Consider the following 25,134-nt stretch of genomic DNA (forward strand, 5'->3'; position numbering starts at 1 on the left):
CATATAGATGTTCAACATTAGTCATTAGGGAAATGCAAATTAAAATTTCAGTGATATCACTCCACATCTCTTAGAATGGTTAAAATTAAAAAGATTTTTTTTTTTATAATACCAAGTGCTTGCAAGATTATGACCTAACCAGAACCCTCACACATTGCTGATGTAAATTCAAAATGGTATAGCCACTTTGGAAACCAGTTTGGCAGTTTCTCATGAGGCTAAATGACACTTGCCACCTGACCCAGCAATTCCACTTCTAAGTATTTACCCAAGTGAAATGAAAACTTATGTCACAGAAAAAACTTTACATGAATGTTTATAGCGATTTTATGCATAAGCCACCCAAACTAGAAAAACCTCAATTGTCCCTTAACTGGGGAAGGGATAAACAATATGTTACACCCAGTCAGCGAAACACTAATAAGCAATAAAAAAGAAACAATACATGTAACAACAGCACAGTGGAATCTCAGGTGCATTATGTTAAGTGAAAGAAGTCAAAAACAAAAAGTTCGCACACTATAGGATTCCATTTATACAATATTCTTGTAAAGGAAAAACTTACAGGGACAGAAAACAGAGTACGGATTTCCAGAGGCTTGTCTTTAGAACCAGAGAGGACTAGCTGGGCTGGTAACCACTCTGAACCTAGTTGGAGAATGACAGCATCTTCAAAAGAGTGTTAGGAATAAATAAAGTCATAATGTCAGTCACGTAGTATGAAAATCAGTTGCTGCCTCCCCTCCCCGCACCCCATAATTCTATGATCCAGAAAAGGCCTAATAAAATCCCAAGTTAACTGGGCAATGAGAGGATTTAAACACTGGTCAAAACAAGAGTGGCGCATCTTTACCTGGGGTGGTTTGGGAGTCCCACCTTCATTTCCCTAAGTTTGGCAATGTGGAAATGGGATTTCACCCTGCGGAGAAAGACCGGGTCCCCACCCTGTCCAGGGCGGACCTCGCAGAGCTGGGCGTCCGCCCCGCGGTGCTCAGAGCCTGGGCGCAGCCGCCCCCGAGCGCGCGCCGTGAGTGCGGGACCCTGCGGCGGTGACACGGGACGCGGGCCGGGCTCCACTGCCCGGGACCCGCGGGGAGGCGACCGCGGACCGGCGGGCGGGCCTGACTCGCCGCGGCGCTCGCTTCCCTCTCTGCGGCCGCAGGGAGCGCGGCCGCTTCGGTGGCTCAGAAGGGCGATCCGCCCCGCTCCCGCCGCCGCCGAATGGCGAGGTTGCGGGATTGCCTGCCCCGCCTGATGGTTATGATCCGGTCCCTGCTCTTCTGGTCCCTGGTCTACTGCTATTGCGGGCTTTGCGCCTCCATCTACCTGCTCAAACTTTTGTGGAGCATCGGCCAGAGACCTGCGCAGACCTTCCAGCGGGCGGCCCGGGAACACCCTCCCGCGTGCTTGAACGACCCCTCTTTGGGTACCCACTGCTACGTGCGGATCAAGGTGAAGGCCGGCGCGGGCTCGGTCGTAACGGGAGGGAACGTGACCGCCGTGCGAGCAGAGCGCGCGGGGCTGCTCCTTCCATGACGCTCGGCCCAGCGTCCCCTAGTGTCCCTGGGCCCTCAGGGAGCGCGGCGGGGAAGAGGCGGATGCCAACGGGAGGCAAGAAGGGCGAGTTGTGGCGGGAAAGGGGTCGGGACTGTGTGTATCTTTACGTTCCCATTTGTCGTGTGTGTGTGTGTGTGTGTGTGTGTGTGTATGTGTGTGTGTGTGTGTGTGAGAGAGAAACAGACAGACAGACAGACGAACAAGACAGACATTGAAGGAGAAGAAGGAATATAGGATTATATTGAAATTTCTATAATGGAATCCTATTATATTAGTGTCCCCTCCTGCTGCATCACAACCCAGAATAATTCTGCTCCATTGCCTCCTATAAGAGGAAGCTGTCTCCTTTCACCTTTTTGCCCTTTAGAGCTTAAATCGGCTGTCGGGGAAGTGTTCCTGGTGCTCCCCTATTGTTTCAGGACGCTTTCCTTGCCCAAATTTTAGAGATTGAAAGAGTAAATAGAATAAGTCATTGGAGATCAGGAGTTTATTCAGATCAGCAGAATGGAGCATTTACAGATGACCTAAGCAGCATGAAACCATAAATAAATGGTGTATGTTCGTGGAGAAGGAAGCGGACTTATGAAGTCAGAGACCAAAGGAATGGAATAAAAAGTAAATGTCAACAATACATGCAGATTCTTTCATTGTCCATGCTTGTCCCAAGCCTCCTCACAGCCCATGGATATTCTATTTCTTGAGGATCCAGACAGTGAAAGGAAATAACTCTTTGTGATGCACCGTACAGTCTGACTCACAGGCCTTTCAAACTAGCCTCACATGAGGGGATATTTAAGTCATCAAGTAGGGGATCCCTATTAGGAGCTACAGTGTCCAGCAGCTGGAGTTCAGAAGACTAAGGGTCACATTTTTCTTACCTTTATTCAGCCTGGGATTGATATGAGAATTAAATGATTTACAAATATTAATTTGTAAAAAAAAAAAAAAATCAAAACAACAGCAAAAAACTTAGTGCCTGGCACATAGTAAATGCAATAAAGTTTATTAAATCCAATCAAATGCCTACAGTATTTCATATTCCAAGACTCACCACCAGTAAAAGAAGTTCTTGAAATAGGATGGCATTCTGCAGTTGAGCACAAAGTCAGATTTATTATCTTCATCCAACCTGAGGAGAAAAAGCAGTGTAAAAATTATCTGGAATTCCTTATAATGTATTTCTTCTGACTGGTCACCTAAAAAGTTTCCCCAGAGACACAGAACCAAGGAGTGGAAAGAATATTATTACTTTGGGAGGTAGGACATGATGGGGTTCTAGTCATAACTCTGCTTCCAAATACCTTTAAGAGCTGTGTTAACCTCTTTGGGCCTCAGTTTCTACGTCTGCAAAAATGACGGGCTTGGACTAGGTAACCTTTAAGACTTTTTTCACATCTGAAAACCCAATCACTTGGATAACCTGATATAAAACCCAGTTTCCGTGCTTAGCTTTTGGTTCTTGGTTTTTTCACTCACTGAGTTTTTGGGTTTTTTCTTGGGTTTTTCTCCACTTTTCTCTCTTCAGATTGCTTTATATTTGCTGTATTCTGGTCTCATTCCTATGCTTTTTATTTTTCTTAGGCAGTATTGTTTCCCACATGCACTCAGAGCATTCTGTTGTTAGAAATACACTGACATGACACAAGGAACAGGGAGTGAAGGGAAATGTACATGCGACTCGTATATAAATACTTAAAATACTAATGTGGGAAGAAGTAGACTAAAAATAAGAAAAGGAGGTGTGATTATATAACTGATGGCACAGCTCTTGAGGAAGCTGAGAAAAGTACATGACTAGGAGGTAAACATGGCAGGAATATAAATTCAGATCAAAATTATTTACACATCCTGTAGAATTTGAATAAGATGAAATATGACACAGCATCAAGTTGAAAGTCACAAATTGTGACATTGTTTCAGAAGCTCATAATATATAAATTGACTTTGTAAGTAAAAGAAGGGAAGGTACTATGAAGGGAATGTTGATGAAAGTACATCTGTCAGTTTACCCTATTGATAAATCATGTTTTTTTCTTTTGAAATTTAATAATATTTATTTTATTTCTTGATATTAAAAATAATGCAAGTGAGTTTTTTAATGAAATGAAAATAGTAAATGTACTACTTTGAGAATCAACATAAATCATCATTAAAATTTCATGCTCTCTATTTTCTACTGTAGGATTCGGGGTTAAGATTTCATTATGTTGCTGCTGGAGAAAGAGGCAAACCACTTATGCTGCTACTTCATGGATTTCCAGAATTCTGGTAAATTTATTAATTAACTTTTCTTTTGCATTAAGACAGCTTATCACAGTGTCATATACATACAGGGTTTTTATTAATAAATGCATTGAGGATGCTAGTGCTGTAGGAAATATTAGGCATTGAAGAAAAGAATGGTAGATGGCAAAACCCAACTATCTCATCATTTTTCCAAAGCAAAAAAGTCTACAGATGCCTCTTCCTGAGAAGATTTTTATGTACTCTGGATTTACCTGTATAAATAAACATAAATCATCTTCATGTTAAACTTTTATTTTTCATCCATATGGAGATAACTTAATTAGGTGGAAAGCAGCCTAGTGCAATTCAAGCGTATATATGTAGACTCATCTAGTAAAGTGCTTGACATGATTGACTCCCAATAAAATGTAAGTCTGAAGCATTTGTCAAATCTGCATAAAGTAACATGGCCAGTGAATTCTAGCTCAGCCGCTTATTGCAGAATCCTGCACAATCATCTACAATAATCTTGCAGAGCTGTGAGGAGAGAGTCAAAATATGTGAAAGACCTTGCTCTTGGTCCCAATTAATACTCAGTAACTGTTCACTGTCTTCCTTCATTCCCATTCACTCACTATGGAGATTCATGTACCAACACCAACATCCTCAATGCATTTATTCATAAATCCCCTTTTATTCATATTGACTAATCTATTAACTAAAGTGTATTAAGGTAATATCTCTTTCAGAGCTAGGTGCATTTTAAATCAAGACTTTGGATGACAGAAAAACTTTAAAACCCTAAAAAAGGTTAATATGTAATGGTGGGATTCTACATGTTAAGAGCAACAGTAAGGGAGAAATTTGGGGACAGGACATTGTCCCAGACCTTTACAAAATAATTTCCTAATTCTGGCTGCTGCTGATGCTCCTGATGATGATAGTTAACATTTATTATGTGCCAGGTACTCTTCTAAATGTTTTACATATATCATTGCATTTAAGCCTCATAGGTACCCTTCTGAAACTGGCAGTGTTAGATAGTAAGGTACATCTCATTCCTGAACGTCAGAGCTGATCTCTGCTGTTTGTCCTCAGATGGGAATGATAATTTACACACTTCAAATTTCACACCTTATAGAACATTCAAGACAGTGTTAAAAGTTAGCCAACAATATAAAAATACCTTACTCAAGCATTTTATATCCTCCTTCTAAATATAATTTATTAACTGAATGAAGGAGAGAATTGATATTTAACTTTTTAGAAAGAAAGATTTAAAGGTTATTCTCTCTACCTCATACCAACCCCAATATGTGTCTGTGTTCTTTTTCCTCCTGGGACTTCACTTCTTTACATGTGGAACAATCTACATGAAGATAAAAATTAACCTATAACCATTTCAACCACCTGGTAATTATTTCGAGGAGTTCTAGAAAATGGCAGGATACCTATTTAATATAGGACAGTAGATGCTCTCTGTCACATTTGAAGAAATTATACTTTTGCACATTTTTCACAGCATTGTCCCATTATTTACTCTTATGAGAGCCCTTTTGCAAAATAGAAATGCCTAGTGATTCTTGTACATGTCCTAGAATCTTCAGTGAATGGAACAGCCTTGGAAGGGCCGAGCACTGATCCTTAGATGTCAGTCCCATTTACTCCAACAAAGTGAAGTCTTAGATGTGTCCAAAAGGGATTTGGTCAGTGTGAGGAATGGTTTAGTTTTGAAAACTCCCAGAGAAAGTTTAACTCTGAAGAGCATAGATTAGGAAATATATGCAGATCATAGGAATGAGTCTCTTCTATTCAGCAATCTATCATTTGTTACTCCAGAAAGAGCCTTGCTATAATTTAAAACAGCAACAAACCCCTGATAACTTGATTACTCAAAAAGACCATATTGACTTCACTGAACTTTGTTGGCCTTTGATCTGAAAGCTACCTGATTGTTCAGAGAGATTCCAAAAGCAATTTCATGGAGATTGCTGGTAATCAAAAACCTCTGACTATGTCATACCCAAACCAAGACCTCTGTGTTGAGGCTTACTCTGTCTTCCCTTCCGATCCAATTGCCGCTATTATCCATCATGGAATCTAGTCAATTCCATTCAGGTGCTCCATTCAGAAAAAGTCAATTCAAAGCAGAGTTTAGGACAAAGTTGTTTTAAGTCACTTCAAGTCTCTCTCTTGGGCTTTCTCTTCTCTTTTTCAAAAGCCCCTTCCCTTGTATTTCTCTCTTTAAAATTCCCCCCAAAAAACTGCCTGGCATTTCAAACTGATTTCAATTTACATTATAAATTTAAATATTATTCCTCTATTAAGTTTTGCCTAAATATACATGAAATTATACACTTATTTGTAGATCAGGTAGGTCAGAATATTTGACACAATGGAAACAAAATAATCGTAAATTGGCAATGTGTGTAAAAGTGCTTTTTAAACAGAAAAACACTATACAAATGTCATGTATTATCTGCATTTATTATCATTACCTAAGAATTGCCATTGAGAATTGGTGACATTTAATATATACTATATATATATATTAAATTTATATATATATATAAATTATATGTTACACAGAAACAATAAAATCCTAGGTCTTCTTTTCTAAAATCTAGAGGAAACATCAAACAAGATACACATCTATGAGACCTTTAGCTAAATTAGCCTAAAATACGGCTGTTTGTCAAAAGATGATTTTTCTCCCACTCTCTCTCCACCTCAATTTGCATGGCTTTTAAAAATATTCTGAGCTGATGCAGGCGATTTCTTTGAATGTTCATCACCAGCTGTATGGAATGCATTCGTCATTATTCAAGTGCTGCTGAGGCAAGTGAAGGCTCTTCATACACACAGCTGAGCACAAAGGATGATGACTACAGCCTTTTCTCTGTTGTGAAGGGTAAAAGGATATTCTACATCTGAAAGTGGCTAGCCTGGGAAACCAGGAGCCTTCCTTACATTAAGAGTAATAACTGGGAAAGAGGTTGCTTTTTTAAAAGTGTTCTCTGCTATTACCAAAAGCTACCAGAAAAAAAGAAATGTGGATGAAAATAGCTAGTTTTGTTTATTTATAATATTTTCAGCAATTACTGACTTTGTAATATCTTTTATTTCTGTATCGAGGAGGTTGTTTTTGTTTTATTCATATGAATGACATGTCCATTAGTCTATCACTGGTGTGATTTCTTTTTCAGCTTAGAATTAAAGTACAAATCAAATATGCTTCAGTTATGAACTCCAGGAAGATTACATTTAAAAATTATTCTTTTGCATTTATTAAGATAGCAGTTGCCGTGTTTCTTGGAAATGTTTAAGATATCATTTGGCTCCACTCACTGATAACAGCAATAGTAATGCAGTTTAAATTACTAATAAGATCACGAAATATGCAGGTATTATGTTTGCATAATCTCTAATATAATTTTAAATGTGAAATATTGCAGGATTGTACACATTATTTTGAGTCAAATTTCTACCTTGAAATCTCCAATTAAATGAATTCTAAATGAAGATGCAGATACTTAAGATATTAAAACAATGCACATTTTAATAGAAATTAAATATAAATTTCCCAACAGGACTTTGGGAACTTTAGTTGTCATGGTCAGGTTTGAACTGGACAGAGTTTTATTGAACAACTGATACTTCTAGCACTAGCATGATTCAGTGCTTTCATTGTTTATTTCACTTATTTAACACATCTCTATTGAGCACCTACATGGTCTAGATATTCTACCAGACAACTCAGGGAGCTCACAATCAAGTGGAAACACCAGATACCAACAAATCATTATAAAGCACGTGCCCAGTGCACTGAAAAGTGTACGTACAAGTGGGAGAGTATAAAGGAGGGCCCACCCAACATGCTTGTAAAGGAAGGAGCCTGGAAAGTCTCCTGGAAGAGGAGATGCCCAGTGTGAAGAGGAGTTCAATGAGAGGTAAAGGTCATGGACTGTGCAGTGTAGGGGAATGGTTGGGAGGGATGATGTTTCAGACAAAGGAAATCATATGAAGAAAGTTATAAAAGCAAAAAACAACACTGCGTTTATTCACTACGAGCAGTTTAGTCTACAAGCAGTTTAGTGCCCCAGAGGCAGCATACCCAGATTACCAGGGCTAGAATCCTGGCTCTGCTATTTGCTAATTCTGTGTCCTTCTATATATCAATTAACCTCTCTGTGCCTCTGTTTCTTCAATTGTAAAGTGAGGATAATAATAATACATACTTCATAGTATTGCTTTGAAAATCAACGTTACTCTATGTGAAGCACTTAGAATTGTGCCTGGCACATAGTAAGAGTGCTATCCTAGCTAGCTCTTTTTATTACATAATGAGTGACAGAGAGTATAAAGTAATCAGGGTGGATGATCGGGCAATAGTCACATCCTGGATGTTTTGTCTGCCAGAACAACAAGCTTGGGCTTCACGTTATGTGTAATAGGGAGTTAAGAAAAGAATGTGAGTACGGAAATTACATGAGAAAGTTTGTGTTTTGCTACATTACTCTGGTTTTGTAGAGATATAACAGAAGGGAATGAAATGGAGACAGACCAATCAATAGGCTGCTGCATTAATGGAGGCCTGAATTACGGTAATGATAGCAGGGCTGGACAGGAAAAGTGATTAAATAAATATTTAAGAGGTTAAATATGCAGAACTTTATCGATTGGGTATGAGGGATTATAAAGAAGGAAAAATTGGGCTTTGGTTACAAAGACATAAAAAAATTAATTCAAAAATTTAAGTAAGGTTAATGACAAAATAATAATACCCTATGTGTTGACAGATGAATATATTTAAGGAAATAAACTGCTTCACTTGTTTGTTACAACCCAGAGACAAAGTTAGTAAGATTGCTATAGCCTACCTAAGAAAGACATATTTTATTAACATTTCAAATCCATCTTAATTGGTAATACTTTTGCAGGTTTTCATTAATCATAGCTATCCTAGTAATAGGTCAAAGATTCTGTACCTATTCATAATCCCAAATATGTGTCTGACATCCTTCCTAATAACGACTGATTGTATAAAATGGTTGATTTGTTTCATTGATGTTATTGCTTTGTGTCATTTCACATTGCAATCCCTCTTTCATTATTGATTTATAATCTCAGATCACTGTGTTTACTTGCCTATTGAACTCCAAAAATCTTTTCAGACAATGATTTCCCATTTGGCTTGTATCAGATAATTTACACTGTGTTTCCATGAACAGATGTACATGCAGATTTTTTTATGCATATTTTGCGTTTAATAACATAGTGAGTCACTTTGAAAAATCCATGTAGTTTTTTCTTCTGTTATCTAAAATTATTTGGCTTATTTGAAAAAGAAAATCTCATGGATCTCCATATTTCAGTTAATTCAGCAGTTCCATCATCAAGCACAGGCGGAATACTCGGCCCAACAGAGGCCTCCAGGAGTTGGCCATAACAATATAGCCATTGTAATTGGCCATTGCCAGTGCCATTTTGGTCGTTAAATGTTTTTAATATCATGCTAGCTTGTACTCATGGCTCAGAATCTTCTCCAAAGAAGAATTTTATTTTAGCAAGCAGAGATTTATCTTAACCAGTTGTTTTATTGGATTCTTTATGCAATAATCTTTTTCTAATCTTCAGAGTTTTTTATTCATAAGTAAACCGTTGTTATTACTAAAAACACTGAGCCCTGTTTGACAACGGAATAAGGTGAGTGAAACTTCCCTTTTTAGGGAAATAAATTTTTATCTCATAAATTTCTTCAGAGAATCAAATGATTCTGCAATACAAAAACATTTGTAGGTATAGATTCCCTGATAGCTGCAAGTGTTATTTAAGAAAGGCTTAGAAAATTGACATTATTGAGTACACATATAACTATATTGGTTTTAATATCTGATATTTTGTAGTTTCCATAAATACTGGCCCTTTGTTACATCTCACTGGAGCCGGTAAAAAAATAAAATAATTTTAATAAAGAATATCAATGCTCCCTTCTCATATAGGTCTCTTCTTTCCTTCTCAGTAGTATAACTTTTCTCAAAATAAAGAGTTTCTTACAGTCTTCCACTTAGAAAATCTGTAATATTATCCTTTGTATTAGTTACTGTGGTATTTTAAATGTTTCTTATATCCTGCAGGTATTCTTGGCGTCATCAACTAAGGGAATTTAAAAATGAATATCGAGTTGTAGCGCTAGATTTGAGAGGTTATGGAGAAACAGATGCTCCCTTTCATCGAGAGAATTATAAACTGGACTGTCTAATTACAGATATAAAAGATATTTTAGATTCTTTAGGTAAGTTACTGAGAAAACAGTACTAATTCTTTTTAAGAGATTAACATTCAACAAATTGTGAACTGATAACCTCATTTCATTGGAGGATGCATTGTCCACCTACCTGAGTTGTTATATGGGTCCTGACGCCATGGTTTCAGGTATACAGCCCAAAATATATATACAGGGAATTAAAAATAATATATCCTACAAAACTATTAAGCCAACCAGCCAAGAATGACTTTCAAAATTTGTTTTTAAAAATAGACCCAATGTTACTATTTATTACTTTCAGAATGATTATTAGAAATTTGAGTCTTATGCTCAGAAAATTTGTCTTCAGAACCCACACTTAAATATTTATTTTAAAATGTTGTAAGATTCAGAAGTACTTGCATTATCTTCCTTGTATGATCAGCTAGTACCACAATAATATTGTGTAACAAACTACACCAAATTCAATGGCATATAGCCATAAGCATTTATTCCTTTGCTTGTGGATCTATGGATCAACTACAGGCTGGACCCCTCTGGAGTTTTTCCTCAGGCGACAAGTCTACCTAGGACTGGCTTCTCACTGTGAGTTAGGCTGGAGCTCAAGCTAAAGGGGAGTAGCTCCCTGGGGGAAGCTCTTTTCCTGGCAGTGGCAGAAATGGGGGTGGACCCAACTGCACAAGCCTATTTCAGGTCTCTACTATCAGCCCTTTGGCCAAAGCAAGTCATATGGCCAAGTCTAAAGAGACAGCAAAATATATTCCTTCTATGGCAGTGGGGACAGAGGGAATAAATATTTTTAAACAACAATCTTATGCACTACATCCCTTTTGACTAAAAGCCAGCTGCTACCATCGGTATGTTAATGGAGCCAATATAGTGAGAAACCCATGAAACCAAATTAAAAGCCCTTTCTACAAATCTTATGAGAGCATAGATCTGGCCAATATTCTTAAAGGAGAAAAAAATGGATGAGGGCTGGGGGTGTCAATGCAGTGTTGTCATTTAGTCTAATTACAATGAAATAGAAAACAGACACAGAGACACTGATTTCCAAAAGCCATATTTCATTCATATTTTGTGGTAATTCAGTCACACCTGCCCTAAATTTGTCATCATGCAATTTCTAGGCAAGTCGATAATGTAAACAAAATGTTTCTTATGCACGCATATGTCTGTGTTAGTAGAGTCGTGGGGTAATGGTGAAAAATACTTGAAAAAATTAATTTTAAGTACTCTAGGAATAAATTACAAATAAATTTTATCCATTCACACAAAGAAAATCCTTCAAGAATTGCAATTAATCAATATTTTAACCTAATTCAAATTACCATGATTACATGAAACTTGTATATAATTGGTGCTATAATTAAGATTTCACAGTTGCAGATTAGTGATGTTTTACTGTATTGCGTTGTAACATTGAATTTGTGAAGTTAAGGAGAAAATAGATGCTCCTTTGAACTAGATTTACCAGTTGGACATAGATGGGACATTTATGATTTTACTATAACTAGAAATTTCTCAGCATTCAAAAATAACTCAAATAACCTTCCTTATGACTTAATTATGCATAGTCTTTATCAAGGTTTCCAAACTCAGGTCCATGAGACCAGAGCTGAGCTGGTTATTTCCAATATATATACACATACACATACATACATGTACATATTCATTCCTGGGAGAGATTCTGAATTTGTAAATCTAGAGTAGATCCTGGGCATCTAAATTTTCTAAAAAGCTACCTAGGTAATTCAGACATTGAGGTTTTGGTAACACCAAACTCAATATCTGTATGAAGTGCATAATAGGATATAATAGTAGAAAGATTAGTTAAAGAAGCATACCTATTTTATGAGTTAACGATGCACTCGCCTGTTTCTTTTCAATGATGTCAACATTTATTTCTTGATTATAGGGTATAGCAAATGTGTTCTTATTGGCCATGACTGGGGGGGCATGATTGCTTGGCTGATTGCCATCTGTTATCCTGAAATGGTGATGAAGCTTATTGTTATTAACTTTCCTCATCCAAATGTATTTACAGGTGAGTTTAAATTTTTATTAAAACATCTTTGCCAATGTGACAATTCACTATTGTCCCTGACACTTTGGATTAAAAACAGCAAAATTTGACTAACAATATTTTTTAAATTAAATTACTAAAATATGATATTAGCACATGACAGTGTCAAATACGTTGGCATTAAATATCTAAAGAATCTAAGACGTTGTAGCTTCATACTTGTTTGCATAATTTTATTTGTTTTTAGAAAACATTTTACTGCTAACTTGGAGAGAGAGAGGAAAATGCAGTAACATTATTTTGATAGTAATGAATCTTGACAGCCTAGAAATAAATTCTCCTCTTGCCTGACAGCTTTGGCGATCAGGAATGGTAGCATTTTTAAAGCAGCAGTTCTCAAATTTTTTGTCTCAGGACTCCTTTATATCTTAAAAATTGTTAAAGACCCATTGAGCTTTTGTTTATATGGGTTATATCTATAAATATTCATTGTATTATAAGTTAAAAATGAAAAAATTATGTATGAATTTATTTTTAAAATAATAACTCCAGTACATGTTAACATATGACATTTTAATGAAAACTAACTACATTTTCCAAAACGAAATCTTAGTGAGAATAATGTCATTGTTTTACATATTTGCAAACCTCTTTAATTTTTGGCTTAGTAAAAGACAGCTGGATTCTCAGCTCTGCTTCTGCATTCAATCTGTTGCAATACGTTGTTTGAATTGAGGTGTATGAAGAAATCTAGTCTCACATAGATTTGTAATTGGGAAAGGGAGGAGTATTTTAATAGGATTTTCAGATAACTGTGGTTTTCTTCTTTAATACTACACTAAACTCAAAAATTCATGGTTTCCTAAAGTTAGTAAAAATATAGAATCTGGTGTATTAATGAACTTTTTGCACTCTGCTACATTAAAATCCATTGGTCTCTCAGGCACTTTGAATAGATTTTTTACCCATGTATGATTTTGTATCATCATGCATTGGGAGATATTGGTTGAGTTCTGCAGATCTTCCATAAGTTGACACAATTCATTATATGATATCTAAGAATCACATTCCTTAATATCACTCCTATTTCATCCAAAAAAGCCTGTAAGTATTGCAAAGCTGTCAAGCTCACAATAGTAGACACAAGTTTCCAAAATTCTACTTTTTACTTCAAAGCTTGAATTTTATAATTGGCAACAAATACTATTGATTGTTTTCCCTCAAGTAAAAGGCTCACTTGGTTCATTTCCAAGAGTCTGTCTACCAAATACCTAGGCCAAACTGATAGTTTTTCAGTCATCTTTTCAAGTAAAAATAGTATGCCATAAAAAATGCAACTAATTCAACTTATCAACTCAATTGCATAAGTGTTTTTTTTTCTCAAGACAACCATTGTATTTGGGTATGCAACAGAACTGCTTTCTGTGTACTATTTTATCACAATGTTTAAAAGACATGTACTCAAATATTGAAATATAATAAAATTAATAATTTTTCCTATTTCATCAAGGGCATTCTTAAGTGAAATTGGAATTTAGTTTTATGTATTTATGTATTTATTTGTTTACTGCAAGTCTGTGGTAGTGAAGAATATGACTACTAGTATTGTTTAGTGCTACTGCCTTGATTTGTACTCATGCAGCAATGGTTTTATCTACCATTGATTTTGTACCATCAGTGCAAATGTTAATCAAATGAGAAAAGCTAATAATGTCTCAGTATTGTTCCGAAATAAATTTGACCATCTGGATCCTTTAAAAGGTTCTTTGGGATTCCCAGGGGTCCACATGGACTATATTTTGAGAATCTCTGCTATAAAGAGGACTCATAAAATCTTAGAGTGATTAAAGACCTGTGATCACTGTCTAGGAATATTTTGATTTGGTTTTGGCAAAAATTATAATTTTGTCCTGTTTAACTACCCTTGTCAAGTTTTCTGAGGTTCAAGTACTGCTATGATCCACAGCAGCTTCTGGAGAACAACATATTTCTGTTTCTTTCTCAAAACTGAGCAGGTGAGGGAGAAAGGGACCACGACTATCTAAGTATTATATTATAGCGTAAAACCTGAATTCCATGAGCGTGTGTGTGTGTGTGTGTGTGTGTGTGTGTGTGTGTGTGTGTGTGTCTCCAATTCACCTATCTCTGTTGAGGTAATAGGATCAATTCTTAGAATTCAAATACCAAACAGATATATCATATTTTTCTCAGTTCCATTAGTCAGCAGAAGTCATAGTACATGCTTGTTCAATTGATCAGGACCCTAAAGTAAATATTATTTTTGGTGGTGCTACTATGTGGACAAACTGTAATTGGTCATTCCAGCAAGAAGACTCTTGGAATATTTCTGGAACTATTTTATCAATAATGGATTCAACCCTAGTCAAGTCAATATGAGGTCTTCAAGCAATATGCCTCTTTAATCATATTGATATCACTTAATGCAGGGCTGAAAAAAATCTTGTTCAATGATGACTTTACAAAAAGTATAGCATAACAGTATATTCCACTTACCCGAGAATTATAGTTCTAAAAACTTTAACCATGTTAAATATCATTATGAAATTAGAAATAAGAAAAAATTATCTCTATAATGAAAATTTAAAAAAGTATAGTGCACAGTACAAAGCAAGTATGTACATTTAATATGTACGATTTCATTACTTTCCAGCTTAGAGCTTCCGTGTCTTCCCAAAGTACTTGAAATCCTTATCATTTTGGTCATACCTGACCCGGCTTCCGCTTTTCTTTCTGACTCATTTCATGCCATCTCCCCATCTTCATTCACCACACACCAGCCACACTAGCCTTGTTTCTGCTTCTTGAATGGACCAGGCCCAAGATCCACTTTCTATTTCTGGATGCTCTTCCTAGATTTTTGCATGGCTGATTTCTTCTTACTCAGGACTCAGGATACATATCATATCCCCAGAGAAGCCTATTCTGACCACCTCTACTAAATAATAGTCCCTCCACACCACCCAACCATCACTCTTAATCACATTACCTTATTTTGTTTTCTTTATGGTATTATTATTATCAAAATGATCTTTTAAGTATTCGTTATTTATTGCATAAGTTTCTTCTTATTGGGAATCTCTTATTCATTGCTAAATCCACTCACACACAGTAGATATTCAAATATTCATTGAAAGAATGAATTTTCTAGATATGTGCATGAGTAAATTTACAGAAAATGCTTTAGTTCCTGTTGAGGCCAGATATGTAAGGTATTCAAATCATCCTATAGGGAAAATCTTTTAAACATCAGAAAATTACTTCCCTGTGCATCCCAAGGTCACTGATAGTGACCTTGGAAGAAAGGCAGTGTTGTTTGGGTTTTCTATTCCTTTCTGAGTCAAGATTTCATAAAGTGGAAATTTCATTTTATTTAAAGTGCTATAATCTTTCTGAAAACTAGAAATAACCATAATAAAATATAAGAACATAGAAATTGTTCCAAAGAGAAATATTCAGAAATTCTTATTTGTGGATTCTTTTATGGGATCATCTCGAAGGTGAAATTGTCTTAAAAAGAATTTCTTTCAATGCTAAGTAATTTATACTCCTTGGATAAGGTCTAACATGGCATTTTAATTTCAGAATATATTTTACGACACCCTGCCCAGCTGTTCAAATCCAGCTATTATTACTTCTTCCAAATACCATGGTTCCCAGAATTTATGTTCTCAATAAACGATTTCAAGGTAAGTCAGACATAGTGATGGGTGTTAACTAGTACTTACTGTGGTGATCATTCTGCAATGTATACAATATCTAATCATTATGCTATACATCTGAAACTAATACTAATGTTATATGTCAATTATACCTCAATTAAAAAAAAAAGATTAGTGCCCAAGAGGATAACAAATTAGAAAGTTAAAATATAGACTGAAGCACTAAAAAGGAATTGGTCCTGCTTATGTTGTTTTGATTTAAATAATCATTTATTACATATCTGCTATGTGCTGTGCACTGTTAGACATTTCCTCCTAAACAAACAAAAAAAAAGTAAATATTTTAAATTAAAGTCCATCCTAAAGAAAGAAAAATAGACAAATGCTAAGATCTAATAAATGCTTCTAAGGCCTCATCTATAGGCTTACTTATTTATAAAGTCTCTGTTGTATATTTGAGCGCCTGGCTGTTTTTTTGTTCGTTTTGGGGGGGTTTTTTGTTTTTGTTTTTGTTTTTGTTTTGAGAGCCTGTGCCCCTACAAGCATGTTCTCTTTTTAGAGAACATCCCATGAGGAGATGAGGGACTATGAAAGCCAGGTGAGAGAGTTTGACAGCAGCAGAAGGGGAAGCCCTTGGAGGTAAACAAAACCCTAAAACAAAGTAAGTATGCAGGTATTGGTGTACCAAATACACTGACACCAGGAGTCCTATATAGTGTCTATTTCTTGGAAGTTTATTGAATGCTTCTTGTATGTCCCACATGATGTTTTTTAGACAGGTTTAAAAAAGACATAATATTTTTTTGCCTGGAAATTCTTCTGCGTATATGTCTGTCTGACTTTTAAGGACTTTTTTTTTACATGACCCCAATGCCATTATCAAACCTACCCAAAAGAACAACAATTCCCTAATACCTTTTAATACACATTTAAATTTCCTTACTGTCTCAATTATTTTTATACACTTCATTTATTTGAATCAGGAACTAAATAAGGTCCACACATCGTATTTGGTTGTTATGGCTTCTGAAATTATAATTGTTTCTTTTCTTTTTTTATTTTGAAAACAAAACAAAAACCCCAGAGGTTAGACTCTATTTAAGGTCTTACTTCAATTTTAAATTTTAGTGTACTACATGTTTCCTGTGTGGTTTATCGCCTTAGTCATTGTCTATAGGACTCTGAAAAGCCATAGGAATATGCAGGTATAGACTTAAGGGACAGGCTTATCTCCAACGTTATGGAAAAGGATTGTGTCTCATGGGGTAGAACCTTATGCTCCCCTGTGCCACCCGGACAGAGCTCAAAAGAGTGACCTCCCTGGGGTATCTACGTTGGATTTCTTTTTTTTTTTTAACATCATTTTGTTATTATTATTATTGAAGTTATTTGGTGCTTTGTCCTGAGGAATAATATACATTTGAATTTGACTAATTGCTTCATCATAGTGTTATTTAACTTGCTCTGCTAACCCTTGCTTTTCCTACTTCATACATGCTACTGAATAGAAGAAGCTTGATTAGATTGAGCTTTAATTTGACAAGAATTCTTTATAGGTGGTATTGTGCACTTCCTAATGTACTACATCAAGGAAGCACATGATGCCTAGTTGTCTCAGTTTTAATAATGCTAACACTTACCAGTGGGCTCACAAGTTGTCAGCCTATCCAAAATTTCCTAACAACCTTTCACCATATAATTTTAGCATATCTTGATCATCATTGCCCAGGTTCATTATTTCATTAGGGTGGGCAAAATTATTTCTTTCAAACTCTGTCATTCTTTCTGCTTTTATTACCTGGAATTCTTCTATAAGGAAGGATTTTCCACATGTACTATTTGGTTATTCTAAAATACAGTTCACACAAGAATGGCAGGATATACTTCTTTTTTTTTTTCTTCATTAAAAAACTTCCCAGAATAATGAATTGGGTGCCTTAGATATTGCCCATGATGACCAATGAGGGGATGTCAATGAACACTGACCATCATTCTCTTTTGAAAGCCAAATATTTAATTTATTATTAGGTAACTGAAAAGTTTTAATTATGCCCTTTTCACTTATATTAGGCTTTGAAACATCTGTTTACCAGTCACAGCACTGGCATTGGAAGAAAAGGATGTCAATTAACAGCAGAAGATCTTGAGGCTTATATTTATATATTTTCCCAGCCTGGAGCATTAAGTGGTCCAATTAATCATTACCGAAATATCTTCAGGTCAGTATAATGTTTTTGTTTTGGTTTCAGTTAAATAAGATGTTAATTCCCTAAAGAGCCAATACTCTATTTTTAAGTTCACCACTTACTGAACTCAAATAAAATATTTTGATTTAGTAAGTTGAATAATCTTTTTTTATGGAAAATTTCAAACATATGAAAAAGTAGAATAGTGTAATGGATCCTATTATAGTCTTATCCATAACTCTATTCACTTTATCTTTCCCTTTAGATTATTTGAATACATATATATCTTTAGCTATATTTTTAACAATCATTTATTCATTCAAGAAATAGTTATTAAGTACTTTTTTGTGTTCTAGGCTATGCCAACACTCAGACTATAGTAATGAGTAGAACTAGAGAAGGTCCCTGATCTCACAAAACTTATAGTCAAGTGAGAAAAACAGATATCAAGCAAATAGTCACAGTAATAAATATTCACAGTAATGAAAACATAGTTAAAAACTAACATAAAGATTTTGAAAGAAAGGGATGAGAACTGAAGATATGACATTTAAACAAAGAAATAAAGAATGAGTTAAGTAGTGACCAGACAAAGTAGGGGATAGGGGTATTGGCATTCCAGAAAAAGGAAACAGCATGTACCAAAACTTTGTGGGGAGATGGAGGGTTGTAGTTTTAAGTAACATAATGAGGGCCAATGTGGCCAGCATATAGAATGTTAGAAAGGGAAGAAGAGAATAGAATGAAAATGGGACTGAGAGGTAGGCAGCATTGGTAATACAAAGCCAGGTAGACCATATTAAGGACTTAAGAGCCGTGAATGTGAAGCCAATGAATGAGAGTTTCAAGCAGAAAAGATAAATGATCCAATTTGTATTTGGATAAATTCACTCATTGTGGAGAATGTAGTGGAGAAAATGAATGTTTGGACAGAAAATATCTCATTGGATTTAGTCACTATTAAGGCATTTTAAATAAAACAAAATCTCTCAAACTCTTTGATTATGGAATCCAAGGGAAATTATGAGATTATATGAATGAGGGGAGAAGAGATAAATCCAACCTTCTTTTTGTACTAACAACAAGATATATATCTGTATCTATATCTATATCTAGATGTAGATAGATCTTTGTTTTAAAAAATGTTAATTTAAAAGGCATTTATAGGTAATTATTTAGCAAGGTAATTGTTTAGCAAGGCAATGATTAGAAAGGCGGATATTATAGAAGCTACAGGTTACATTTTATAGGATATAGCAACATTGTCTGAAGTCCATGTTCTGTTGTTTGTTTTTTACAAAGAACATTTGTAAAGACACTTGTTATAAAAGAAAATAGAGAGAATGTCACATTTTCACACAAGTCTAAATTTTGGATGGGAGATAAGAATGATAGTTTTAAAATATCTTCAACGTATTCCTTTGTCAGAGCCTGTATTCTTTACTGCTTCCAATAAATTTTGATAATCCATAATGCAATTTCAATCAAAACCATAAAGTTTTTCATGGAACTTGACAAACTGATTCTGAAATTTGTATAAGAGAGCATAAGGCTGAGAATGTTTAAGGTATTTTAAAGAAAAGAGTAGGACTAATTCTATTAGAAATTAAGGCTTATAATGAAGCTATAAAATAAATAAATACAGTGTTGATTCTGGGATCAACAAATTGACTAATGGAACAGAGAAGAAAGCCCCAAAATGGAACCACATATATGGAAACTTGATATAACAGCATTTCAAACCAGTGGTGAGATCTCCATCTTCTACCAAACAAAAAATAAACCTTACAGAAATAAAAAACCTAAATATGATGAGCAAAACTAAAAAATGTGTAGATGATGATATAAAACATTTATGACCTCAGGTAGGAAAGATTTCTTTAATAAGACATAAATAGCTCAAATTATGAAGGAGACTGATGAATGTGGCTACATTAAAATAAAAAATCATCTATCATAAAATGATAACATCAGGGAGAAGTTTTTTGCAAAACACGATTAATCATGAATTAATAATATCCAGAGATATTATAAAGAATGCCTCCAAATCAACAAGAAAAAGGGAGCCTAATCGAAAAATGGGTAAAGGATAATAAAGGCAATTCACAGAATAGGAATCTAATGGCTGATAACATGGAAGAGCAGCTCAACCTTACTAGTAGTCAGATGAAAAACATGAGGTTTACTGCTTGTGATAGAGACCTAAAATAACAGTGGCATATATAAAAGATAGAAGTTTATTTCTCTCACAAGTAAAAGTCTAGGCTGGTATGGTGGTTCTGCTCCATGAAATCATCAAAGTTGAATGACATCACTCTTTGGTCAGAGATGTAGTCACTTTCTCTTTTGTTATTCTGCTGTCCCTAGGATGTTGCCCTTGTCTGTGTAGTCCAGGATGGTTTACCACCACATCTACATTTTAGTCAGTGGAAAGTGGAAAATGGGAAGGGGGGGTGCATACTGGGCAAAACTTAGAAGTTGTATACATTATTTCTCATAAACCGTATATCTTCACCTTGCTGCAAGAAGCCTGGGAAATATAGTCAGTCATTATTCTGGTTGGCCATTTGTCCAGCTAAAAGTTGGATTTTCTATCACTATAGTGGAAGGCAAGAAGTTTTGGGGAGCAGTCTCTACCACATCATGTAAATGAAGCATATTTCACACTCATTTGATTGGAAAAAAATTAAACTTTTGAGAGCAAGTGTTGGCAATGATGTGGAGCAAAGTGAACTCTTATGTCCTGCTTGTGGAGCATACAATCAGTTTGGAAAACATCTTGACAATAGGTTGAAGATGTGCATACTCTCTGAGCAAGCAACTCTGTTTCCGGGGTATACTGTAAGGAGACTCTTCCACGTGTACACAAGTGGACATGTACAGGAAAGAGTTTAATATTATTTGAATTCGAAATATTGGAAAAATGTAAACGTCCCTTAACAGGAGGATGGATCAGTTGTAGTATAGTCACATGGTAGAATTTTACACAAGAGTGAAAATGAATGAAGTAGAACTACATGTATCATCAATGGATAAATCTTAAAAATATAATGTTAAATCATGAAAGCAAGTTGTGGAAGGATAGGTGCACTGTGATACTATTTAATAATGTTTATAAAATGTAAAATACTTCTCTATATTGTCTATCAAAATGTATGTACAGTATTTGGGGGATTTGACAAATAGCACCCCTTTTTCCTGCCCAATTTCTGAACCAGTTGAGAAATCAAACAAGAGTCAGCTGATGAAAACTAAAATATTATCTTCATTACTGATAAAGGATAGATTGAAGGCTGTAGCTTAATATGAAAACTGAAATGGTCTTGCTAACCCATACTGCTTGTGTAGAATTTAGAGCAGTTCACCTATAGAAAAGTCTGCAGAAGAAATTCGACCTCCACCACCCCTCGATCACTGCCTCGCACCAATCAGGTAGACAGTAGTGGAGAGACACTAAATCTCTTACACTCAGGATATATTATGCGATATACCCACCTAGCCCAGAACCCTGAACCAAGAAATGTCACATACCAGGGTGGGGCAAAGATCCAGAAGGATTTAAGGAAAATCTGTCCTTAAGGAAACCAGACAAGTGAGGTATCTTAACACATATAAGTGCTTACTATTAGGTAGTGGTTCTTCGCTCTAGCTTGCATCAGAATCACCTGGAGGGTTTGTTGAAACACAGATGGCTGGACTCCACCCCTAGAGTTTCTGATTCAGCCCATCTGGGATGGGGACCAAGAATTAGCATTTCCCAGTTGATGCTGATGCTGCTAGTCTGGTGACCAAACTTTGAGAACCACTGCTTTAGGGTGAGATGAAGAAATGGTTTCAAGGAAAGGTAAGTAGAAAGATGTAATTATATTCTCAGTGTTTTATTTCTTGAGCTGAATGGTAGGTATGTGAGTGTTATTATTTTCTGCACTATCTTTTTAATCAAAGTAATGAAATATTTCCACATACAAAAGAAATGATGGAGTATATAACATTCTGGAAAATGTTGCCTTAATATTTACAAATCACCTGATTTCTCAGTTTGGAAGAGTAACATGTAAATTCAGACTAATTTGAAATTGGTATGTTAAAATACATTTTGATAGGTTAAATGATTAACAATATACAGTAAAAATTGTTACTACTTGTTATCATTTTTTAGATCTTTCGAGTTGTTTCTATACTTACTAAAATTAATCATTTAATCAGAAATATTTGACGTAGTGTTTCCCAGTAAGTTCTTTAGCTTAACATACTAAAACCTACTCTCTTAAAACATTGAATGTTTTATTTTGTTTTATTTTATTATTTATTTGTTTTTACTGAGGTATAATTGAAATATAACATTAGTTTTTGGTGTACAACATAATGATTTGATGTTTCTATATATCGCAAAATGATCACAATATAGTTAACATCAATCACCATAGTTATAAAATTTTTTTTGTGATGAGAACTTTTAAGATCTTACTCTCTTAGCAACTTTCAAATATGCAATATAGTGCTATTAACTGTAGTCACCATGCTGTACATACTTGGTTTTACATGTAACTTATATTTCATGTGAAATTAAGCCATTTGAAACCTCAGGATGAGAGAATAAGCTTTTCTTTTAGTTTTCTGGACACTCCTCCCTTTTATTCCCAATTTGATCTGGTGAAGAATTTGTTTTTCTTTGCTTTTTGACTAGTAGCCTTTGTAAACTCCCCTTACATTATTGATTCAATTATTACATGATCTGATATTGTTAAGTATGCAGATAACTGATAGAAAATGAAATGTTTTACTTTTGAACATTTTATGAGTTCTAGAATTTAAGTGGCTTGCAAGTTTGTATAGGAATCCACGTATTAATAATTAAGTATAGAATACATTTTCTCGGTTTGGCCATTCACAAAAAATTTTTAGGAGCATTACAACCAAATGATGGCCACTTGTGTAGGAGTCAAAAGTTAAGTCCCTGGTGGACATATGTCATATCTTGCACATCCAGCAGCATCTGTCAACCCTGGGTAGTCAAACTTTTTGATAACTAGTAAAAATGTAAGTCAGAGCTGGAGAGTGTCTAGTTAGATGTTTATTCTCATTCTCATCAACAGAAGTGTAATTAGTACCATGTGACCTTTCTGAAAAACAGTGTGGCACAAGGCATCAAAAGCTTTAAAAATATTTATAATCGCTACCTCAGAAATTCTACTTTCAGGGCTCTACTCCAAAAAATTATTTAAATGCCAACAAAAGTTTGGGTACAAAATGCTCATTATAACATCACTTAAAACAAAGAGAATGTTTTAAATGATGCTATGATCTAAATATTCTATTATAAGAAATAGTCAAGCTATTTATGACTTATTATGCCATAATATAGTATCTTTTACAATCATTTAAAAAACTTTATTAAATGAGAATGTTCTTAAGTTATGATTTAATATGAGATTTGTATATGTATACCACGTATTATTTATTGCATAGTATTTATAGTATAGTTTCAAATAAATGCATAGAAAAATTACCAAAAAGTTATCTTTTAATGATGGAATTATGCATGATTTTATTCTTCATACTTTTCTGTATATAAGAAAATATACAATAAAACTTTGCTTTAAAAAGAATCTTCTTGCAAAATAAATATGCTATCATATAATATTAAAGGTCAGTCCATATATATTTTGACTTTCCAGTTCCAATTTTCACATATAATGCATTAGGTTATCTAACAAACAATTGAAAATATATTTAAACAGTGTGACTACTGTTTAAAATTCTCTTCACACCATTCAAAAATCCTGGTATTCTCTTAAAGCAAATTATTCCTCATAGTGATGAATTTCATATTTAATTTATAGCCTTTCTTCTCAATTTTGCTAGCCTCATCTAATTGAAAATTTTATTGGGCTCTTTCTTTAATATCCTTTAAAATTTTTTATTGTATAGATTGCCTAAAGTAGTATTTCCTAAACATTTTTCATCATCATCTTCCTAAGCAGCCTTTGTAGACATTTCTTCCCTTTATTTATGGTTTACATAAATAAATAGTAAGATTTTTTTCACTCTCCCAAGAACCAGTTTTCACCCCTTTGGTGGCAATTTCGCCCCCCTTGAGAATGTGAAACCTAAAGGAACATTATGGAAAAATGTTATTTTAACTTTTAAAATGAGTCTCAAACCCATGTGTTTTGTTTTTATAGCTGCCTGCCTCTCAAACATCACATGGTGACCACTCCAACATTACTACTGTGGGGAGAGAAAGATGCATTTATGGAGGTTGAGATGGCTGAAGTCACAAAGATTTATGTTAAAAACTATTTCAGGCTAACTATTTTGTCAGAAGCCAGTCATTGGCTTCAGCAAGAGCAACCTAACATAGTGAACAAATTGATATGGACATTTCTAAAAGAAGAAACAAGAAAAAAAGATTGACTTTTCTGTATCTTCTATGAGAGATCTGTCATAAAATCTCTAAATAATTTTTAAAAATTGTTCATCAACTTCTTTAAGCTTCATTAGGGAAAAAAATTACTTTAACATGCTTTATCATAAATATCTTGACAAATGGTACTGAATAATATCTGTGAATGTGTAAACTTGTAATATAATGTTGATTTTCTTCTGCTGTACTTTACAAAGAAAAACATCTGCCTTAAAATGTATACACTTGTACAAAAGGAAGTTGTGAAAAGTGGCTCAGTTTTGGTTTCTTGCATTCTTTACCCTGTTAACATATGGTGCCTTTTATATATGTGTAATAAAGATTAGCCATATTGAAAGGCAAACCCGCAATGATATAAATTTTCATTGTATTGTTCAAAAGTTCCTTTTACTATTTTTAACCATTAAAAATTCTATTATCAAATCTCTTGGATTTATGGTATATTTATTAGTTTGAAGGCAAATATGACTAGATGAATATGCATTCTTAAAATAGGCCATAAGTACTACTTATACTGGGAAGATTAACAAGAGATGATGTGAAGATTCTCATATATACATATATATTTATTAAACATTGCAAAGTATGGAAGCATGGAAATACATCTATTAAATTACTTGCCTTAATCTTTAGTGAAACTGGTAAGAGATTTAGAAGAAGGATCAAAATGTCCTTTTGCCCCATTCAATGCAACAAGAATTGAACACTGTACTTCTTATGCACACTAGAATCTAAGCTCCACAGGGCAGAGGTTTTTTATTGTT

The 25,134-nt window shown here is 34.7% G+C and overlaps 1 protein-coding gene and 1 non-coding gene across 2 annotated transcripts; one reads left to right on the plus strand and one right to left on the minus strand.

The window, feature by feature from the left end:
* The first annotated feature begins 1,088 nt into the window (after positions 1–1,088).
* On the plus strand, positions 1,089–24,605 carry EPHX4 (epoxide hydrolase 4). The gene is made up of 7 exons (XM_039838820.1): positions 1,089–1,452; positions 3,740–3,825; positions 9,921–10,078; positions 11,970–12,098; positions 15,681–15,784; positions 17,828–17,976; positions 24,129–24,605. The coding sequence occupies exons 1-7, from the start codon at positions 1,222–1,224 to the stop codon at positions 24,358–24,360; spliced, it is 1,089 nt and encodes a 362-aa protein (XP_039694754.1). The 5' UTR covers positions 1,089–1,221; the 3' UTR covers positions 24,361–24,605.
* LOC120583570 (small nucleolar RNA SNORA73 family) lies at positions 16,892–17,095 on the minus strand. The gene has a single exon (XR_005647809.1). It is a non-coding gene; the product is annotated as a small nucleolar RNA SNORA73 family (small nucleolar RNA).
* Positions 24,606–25,134: the final 529 nt, after the last annotated feature.

This window comes from Pteropus medius, unplaced genomic scaffold, assembly GCF_902729225.1.
Source record: "Pteropus medius unplaced genomic scaffold, Ma_sr-lr_union100, whole genome shotgun sequence".
In the NCBI taxonomy this organism is placed as follows: domain Eukaryota; kingdom Metazoa; phylum Chordata; class Mammalia; order Chiroptera; family Pteropodidae; genus Pteropus; species Pteropus medius.

Excerpts from the sequence above, each read along its gene's own strand:
- EPHX4 (XM_039838820.1), top strand. The coding sequence starts at position 1,222 with ATGGCGAGGTTGCGGGATTGCCTGCCCCGCCTGATGGTTATGATCCGG. Across the intron at positions 12,099-15,680 it reads TCATCCAAATGTATTTACAG|AATATATTTTACGACACCCT; the intron begins GTGAGTTTAAAT and ends TTTTAATTTCAG. Across the intron at positions 17,977-24,128 it reads CATTACCGAAATATCTTCAG|CTGCCTGCCTCTCAAACATC; the intron begins GTCAGTATAATG and ends TTGTTTTTATAG.